Source organism: Chroicocephalus ridibundus, chromosome 1, assembly GCF_963924245.1.
Source record: "Chroicocephalus ridibundus chromosome 1, bChrRid1.1, whole genome shotgun sequence".
In the NCBI taxonomy this organism is placed as follows: domain Eukaryota; kingdom Metazoa; phylum Chordata; class Aves; order Charadriiformes; family Laridae; genus Chroicocephalus; species Chroicocephalus ridibundus.
The window spans coordinates 205,043,341-205,050,604 of record NC_086284.1 but is presented as its reverse complement, the minus strand read 5'-3'; the positions used below and the strand labels follow the sequence as shown (position 1 = coordinate 205,050,604).

At 46.0% G+C, this 7,264-nt stretch overlaps 1 protein-coding gene across 4 annotated transcripts in view; it reads left to right on the top strand.

The window, feature by feature from the left end:
• Positions 1–1,062: 1,062 nt before the first annotated feature.
• Positions 1,063–7,264, top strand: part of PIK3CG (phosphatidylinositol-4,5-bisphosphate 3-kinase catalytic subunit gamma) — a 35,342-nt gene continuing 29,140 nt past the window's right edge. The window contains exons 1-2 of one of the 4 annotated variants that reach the window (XM_063323438.1): positions 1,063–1,326; positions 2,925–3,117. In XM_063323438.1, the coding sequence (XP_063179508.1) occupies positions 3,109–3,117 (9 nt within the window). In that variant the 5' untranslated portion in view covers positions 1,063–1,326; positions 2,925–3,108. Of the gene's footprint in view, positions 1,327–1,912; positions 1,933–2,924; positions 3,118–5,978; positions 6,113–7,264 lie in introns of those variants that run through there. The other 3 variants (XM_063323439.1, XM_063323441.1, XM_063323440.1) reach the window with 3 other exon arrangements.

Genomic DNA, 7,264 nt, shown 5'->3' with positions numbered 1-7,264 from the left:
CTCATTCCAAAAAAGAGCTGCAGAGATACAAACACTCAGCTCTGTTCCGAGCCAAACAGCCGGCAGCCAGGGTGGGGAAAAAGTGGTGAGGGGGAGTTGTTTGTTTGTTGGAAGTGAATGGTTATGCCTGAGCTGCATTTGGAGTCCTGGCACCGTAAGGCTGATGAATTAATCCCCCTGCTGCGGGCAGCCTTGGCAAGGCCTTAGCTGGAGTACTACTATGTCCAGTTTTGAGCAGTGCCTTCCAAAAACATCATGGCCCATTTGGCAAGAGCCCGGAGGCAAGCTAGAGGAATCGCAGGAGGTCTAAGGAACATGACCTAAAAGGAGAGAGCCAGGACTGCCCAGTCTGGAGATGGGTAAACAGCAGAAAAACAAGAATGCAGACCTTCGAACAAAAAGTAGCTGAGAAAAAAAAAAAAAAAAAAGAGGAATTAGACAAGTAAGAGGCTAAACCTGTAGGAGCAGACATTTAATCAGACAGCATGAAAATCTTTCTGAAGGAGAATGCCACTGCACACTAGAGTGAACTGCCATCTCCAGGGGTTTCTGAGGACAGCTTAGACAAAATAACCTTGTCCTGGCCTTTGTGGGGGGGGGCTGGATGGGCCCTCATCAGTGCCATGCATGGGCTTGGACGGGTGGCTGTGGCCTCTGGTGGCCGTGGCCTCTGGAAGCCAGCACCCCCAAGGTGGTGGCCGCTCAGCAGTAGCCTGCTGCCAAGCCTGCCGCCGTTCAGGGCCCATGGGCGATGAGCACCTCTTGAAGCTGCGTCCAGGGAGGCTTCCTACAGCCTGTACTGACACCAGGACAGGCCCTGCGTGCCTTGTGCTGGACACTAAACCACACCAAGGCTGTGGGGCCTTACCCTAAGAGCGGACATACCCCCACGCCGGCTGATGTGGCCTAGCGGGCCCCGGACTGCGGCGGGGCTGCCCGCTGCCTGCAGGCGGCCAGGCCGGGCACGGCCCTCCGCAGACCCGCGGGGCGTCCCGGCCCCGCGCCGGCCCCTTCCCCGGGCCCACGCCTCGATCGGGGGAAGGGGCCCGGGTCCGGCGCCCGGTTCGTCGGCCAGCGGCGGGGGCCGGGCGCAGCGGCGGCGGCCGGGGCACGGCGCCCCGGGGCCGGGCGGCGGCGGCCGAGCGGGGCGGGGAGGCCCCACAGTCGGTTCCCTCTTTGCCCGGCGTGTGATTGGTGGCGGCTCCGGAGCTGCCTACCGCCGGCCATGGAGCCTCCCCTCCGGCCCCCGGCCCGCTCCGCTTCCTGCTGAGGAAAACACCTGTCCGCAGCCGGAGCCGGCGCCGGCGCCGTGGCCGCGCCGCTGCGGTGAGTAGCTCCGTCCTGGGGGCCGGCGGGGGTCGCCGGCGGACCCTGCTCCGGGCCGGCGCTGCCCGAGGCCCCGGCTCGCCGGTGGCGGCGGGGCCGCAGGGCCGGGGTGGCGCGGCGCGGCCCGGCTCCCCGCGGTGGCGGTGCCCGGGGCACCCGGCTGCCCCGCCGGGCTGGGCGCGGCCAGGTTTGCCCTCGATGCGGCGACAACTCGGGCGCTGTGGGGCGGCGCGGCCCCGGCCGCCATCTCGGGTCGGCGGGGCCGGCAAGGACGGGCGCGGCCTCGGGGCCGAGTGAGGGAGGCAGCCCGGAGCCGCTGCTTCCCGCTGCGTCGCGCCTCCCGGGGCTGGCGCAGGCGAAGGGCTTCGGCCAGAGCCCCCTTCCAGCAGGGCATGTGTGGGCTACTGCAGTCGGCAGGGGAAGGGATGAGCCCCCCCGTACGCTGCCCCGTCCTTCGCTCCTCACGGCCTTGGTCCCGGCTCACCTCCTGGCCCAAACAGGAGTCACTGGTTTGATGCAAAATCTTCTGAGGAAACTATGTGGCATAAAACGATGCTAAGGGGTCACGCTAGACAGTGGTAGCAGTTCCCTCTGGTCTTAAGATCGGTGAGTCAGCTCTGCTACAGCACAGCTTTTAAACAATAAATAACTGTTATTTCCTCATCCAACAAATAAGAACCTCTTGTGTCTGTCCGGTATGTATAGACCATAAAACTTTCCCCCACCACAAAGCATCTGAAATGACAGCTGAGGGCATTCAGGAGGTGGTGGTCGGTGGAGAGTAGGTCACGCTGTTAAAGACAGGTGTTTGAAGAGCTGGGCACAAGCTGAAAGGATAGGCAGTACCCAAATAGAGAATGTGTCCCTGCAGGAGCCATGGCTGCGATCTCTGTGTTCTCAAACTCTGTGAAGTGTTAGTTTAAAGGTAGAGCACCATCACTCATAAAACTCAGTTCTAGAACTTTGCCAAAGTTCTTACCTAAATTTTTGGAACCAGATAGAAGTTATTGTTTGTTCCGGAGGTACCTCCAAGTAGATCCCTCGTGTAGAAACCAAAATACACAAAGATCTGTAGTGAAGGCAGGGGGGTCCTGAAAATATTACAGCCGTAATAGCAGCCAGATTCACTGTGCAGCCTCCTGGCAGAGATGTTCAGCTGTATCTGCTGATTAGCACGCTTTTTGATGAAGAATGTGGCTATGTTATCTGTGAAGTTTACAAATGGGAAGCTGCACTGATTTAATTCCTGTCAGAGCTAGCAGTTTCTAGAGGATTTGGCAAAAGAACTGAGCAAAGCAGTTTTTATTGTTGTGTTCATACTTAACACGTTAGTCTGTAACTTGCCTCTTCAGCGCTGGATCATCATAGATGTAGGGAAGATGTATGGTACTCCTATCCAGCAAATGCAAAGTGGTCTCCTGCTCCGGGACAATGCGGGCAAGTAGATGTAGTGTGCTGCCTGGAAAACTTTGGGTCATGTCATAGGTGGTTTTTTTCATTTATCTTAAAGCGTGAATGTAAATAGATTATTATTATATTTGCATAACATGCGCATGAGGTGGTTCTTACTCTGATAGACAGTGTCTGTTTTCTTGCAGGTTATGGTGCCTGGGAAGGAGCTGACAGTAAAGTGAAAAGAATAATTTAAAAACATGGTGGATTAAACCAGCAGCAGAAACTAGTATAGAATTAGCATAAAAATAACAGTGAAGAATAAGTAACTGGTAAAACTCTTAACAAAGCAGTAACGTTTGACAGATATCTTGAACTTTTTGTAGCAAAATGTATGAAGTAAGTAATGATAGTACCACCTTGTCCTTTTAAAGCACCTTTCAACCCGTGTTGTCAAATCCTTTAACAAGTTTACTCGTTAATTTATCTCCTAATCTGGCTGTGAATTATGGTTCAGTCTCAGTTATCCTAAACTGCGCTGGCTCCATTCCCTTCCCTTCTTTTCCCTACCACTCTTGCAAGTGATGAGTCATATTAAGGAACTGATCCAGCTGAAAATTAACCACATTTTTTGGTTGTTGTTGTTATGGTCGTTTTGCTGACCTGAGTGATGAGATAGGAACACAACTGGAAACAAAGACGAGCATGTTTGCTTGCATTAGTTACCTTTTACAGGCCCACCTGCTGCTCCATTGCACCCCATCAGGATTTGTGGACTAGTGGTAGAGCAGTTCTCCTAATACAGGGAAATGTGGGGTTAGAATTAAATTAGAATTAATAATAAATAAAAAAGTTACTTTTTAATTTTTTTCTGGTGTTGTTGCAGTAGGCATGTAGAAATGTTAATCATGTAAGTAATGCTTCGGCATGACAACAGTTTTAGGAAGTCATTTTAAATCATTTTCAGTTATAAACATCCTAGTTTTCTGATGCATATGCATGAGGAAGTATGGTTTTGCCATGCCTACATACAGCGTAGCAGGAAACAGATGCAATTTGGTGTCATCCTAGGAATGGGGTCACTTTTGTGCCTGTCATTGCAGAGATGGATTAGAGACAGTCATCACTCCAAGAACTGGCTTCTGAAGCTGATGAAAAGGGGTCAGAGTTGGACTGGAGATGGGGATTGGGCTAGACTGGACATGGCAGGTCACGGCGCAAATGAATGTAGGAGAAGAGACAATCTTGTATGGGCAGTTAGAATGCAAAATGCACGACAATTGTGTATCTGATGCAGTTTGTGGGGGAATACTTGAACCTTTCACAGTGTTGCCCTGCCAGTCTTTTTAAGTGGACAAAAGTGTCAAAAAATTACGTTCATTGAGCACTGTACAGGGTAGTTCTCTGCTGCACGAAGTAGAGATGCTGCTTTTGATTTTCTTGATGGTCTTGATGAATGGAGTACTACCAGAATAGCTTAGCAGGAGATGGAATATTTCTGTGTATATGTGTTTGAAAAATTAATCTTTAGGTGCATATCATGTGGCAGCAAGATGAGGACATTTTAAACCGGTATGCTTTCTTAGGTCTGGCAAAACTCGATCAGACTGTGATGCATCCAGGTTGACTTGATAGGGTCAGCACAACAGCTTTTAGAACAAGAGATATTTGCAAAAAACGTATGTAGCCTGTTGGAATGAAAAAAAGCCTCACTGCTTATGTTTAAATGAAAAAAAATATGCAACTGTTTTACACATTTTAGGAATTAGACTTCAAAATACAGACTCTGCAAAAGCATTGCAAACTCAAGCTATCCAAAGTGGAGAAATTTCAAAATGTAGGTTTTGCAAAATACGTTTTCCCCTTTAGCATTGCTCCTTTTTTTTCCCCTACATCTCCAGCTCCTTTTCCTTTTTATGTGAAACCGGGTGCTTCCTTCTCCTCCGTCATCCTGGGCACTGCTGTTGAGGTTACAGGTGCTCGAGCTTTCCAGCAGCCAAGTGCTTTTTTCAGACAAGAGGAGAACTGGAGAGGAAAGCAGTGTGTAGTGCTGAGATGCCACAGAGACTGTGCCTGATGAATGCTAACGGGCTACACATGCGCAGAGGATGAGTGTTGGAGATGTGTTAGCCAAGATGAGTAGATTTCATGGCAGCGACAAAATGTTCAGGGCACCTTCACCACTTCCTTGAGAAGTTTCAAGTACTGTCTCTAAAAGATAGAGGGAGCTAGGGCAGAGTGTTTTTTCCCCAGACTCCCTTCCTGAGACCTCTAAAAAGAAATCAGTCTTAGCTGCCAAGCAAAACGATGCTCTGAGAATGAAGAGGTATGTCTATGGTGGAGGGTATTTTCTTTTTTTAACCTGGGCAAAGTGTTAATTTCAGAGCTTGTGAGTGCCATATTGGAGGCAGGTAAGAGACTGTCAGATTTTTTTGCCAATATAGAGAGAGCTTTTCTTCCCCCTTTTTAGTGTGGAACGTGTCTTACAAGATAGCAAGCGTGCATACATTAAAAAGGAAAAAAAGACACTACCATTTCACTGTTGCTAGAAGGCGTTTCATTTGTTTCACATTTTTTTCTCCTTCTCAAGAGTCATCATTTTTGTTGGATGTGTACTGATGTAGGATGGGTACTGGTTATTGCTTTTCAAAATGGTCAGTATTTCACTGGAAAAGTCATAAGGAAAAGGGATAAGATTAGAGGCTTTTCTCTCTCTTTCTGATTTGTACATATTTTCCCAAAGCTTTTCCTATGGGGACTTTTTTTTAGTAAAGGAACAGCTGTTCAGGTTGTAGTTAACCACAAGAATTAGGGTTGAAAGTCCATGGTTTAAATTCTTCCCAAATCTTAAGTCATCATTTCTGGTGTGTGGTGTGTGAATTTAAGTTGTGAGTCCTCAAAGGGCTATCACCATGAAAATGAAAATCAGGAAACATTGCAGATTTCGTTGTCTTTTGTCTAATATTTTTATTTAACTCTTTTATGAAGTAGTTAGGCTCTCTAAAATATCTTGTTTTTAAAATGTTTTATTTGGATTCATTAGATTTATTGCCCAGATTATTCTTAGCTATTTTTAAAAGGCTTTAAGCTTGTCTTCTATGCATGTGTGTTAAAATTAAATTGATGGACTCTTAGTGCATTTTTACTGTTGTAACAGGAAAAGCATTCTGACTTTTTTTAAAATGAGCAATCTTATATATAATCAACTTGGTTAAAACTTCCTTCCTGGTAAGTGCAGCACTTCCTTTGCATCTGGATATGAGGGCGAGCAAGAAAAGCAGAACAGCTTAAACAAAGAAATTTTGTGTGAATGATATTCCTTTAAAAAAATAGGAACTTCAGAAATCAAACAAATGAATCGTCTTCAGCAATTCAGCCTTTATTTTATAAGCAGGTAATATTTCCTTGTGCTTTGTCAATTATAGAAGTGGTGTGTCCACAGTCGTTGCTTTCCGGAACTTGAAAGGAGGATTTTAGTTCACATACTGTATTGTTTCAGTTAGCCTTTTATATTTTTATCTTGTTGTTCTGTTATCTGTTAAGGCATCATTACTTCGGTTTTAGTTTTTCCAGCAGAAAGATTTTATGAGAAATAGGAGAAGATTTAATGTGTGAAAAGCGTTGTCTGTAAAAGACGTTCAGTATGTTGCTGTAACTTAGCTTGCGTGAGCATGCTCAATCAGCGCTGCCTTCCTCTTCCAAGCTCTCTGTGAATAATTTCCACTTCAGTAATGTTCAATGGAGATTAACTGCGAGCAACAATATTTTTTGTTTACTGAAAGCTGATAAGGTAGGCTACTAGTGTTCGAGGTTGTTTTACAGGTGTTTTAGGTGGATTTGATGTATAGGGTAATAAATCAGCATCAGTTTGGGAGTTTTTTCTTCTCTAAAACACAGATAGTTTATACTGGAAGTGTTTACTTTCAAAATGGATGGATGTTATCAGTCTGGTTAATTGATTTATTTAAAAGAAGCCCATCTAAGGATACTAGGCTTGAATTTAGATGCACGTTAAATATGTCTTCAGAAGTAGTCCCTGACTTTTGAATCTTAAGGGCTTTATTTGGTGTAAGTCCTTATTCTTCATCACTAAAAAGAGCAGAGGAAAATGGGACTAGGGTCACCTCTGTCCAGTCTGCAAATAAGTCGCTTGTTTTGTCATTCCTGTAGCTCGGTAGGATCGTATTCTCCTCAAACACAGTCTTTTGATTTCTGTGAAAATCCACTTATGTTAATAGCAGCATCAAAACCGATGAGGCAGCAGAAGAATCAGTGCTTGATCAAATAGAAGTAAGAACAAGTCTCAGTATGGAGGAAATATATATTGTCAGTGAAATCTAGGAAGGCTGTTTAAAAGCTCTAATTATTTAATCATTGAAGGGTTGTTGTTTGTTTTGTTGGTTTTTTTTTTAATATTTGGTGTTGAACTGAATACATTAAGTCTGAGGTGGCTTATGTAAATCAAGTATTTATGACCAGAAATGAAGGGGAAGGGGAAATACAAAAAAACGTACACATAGCAGGATTCTGACTGACTTGTAATTTT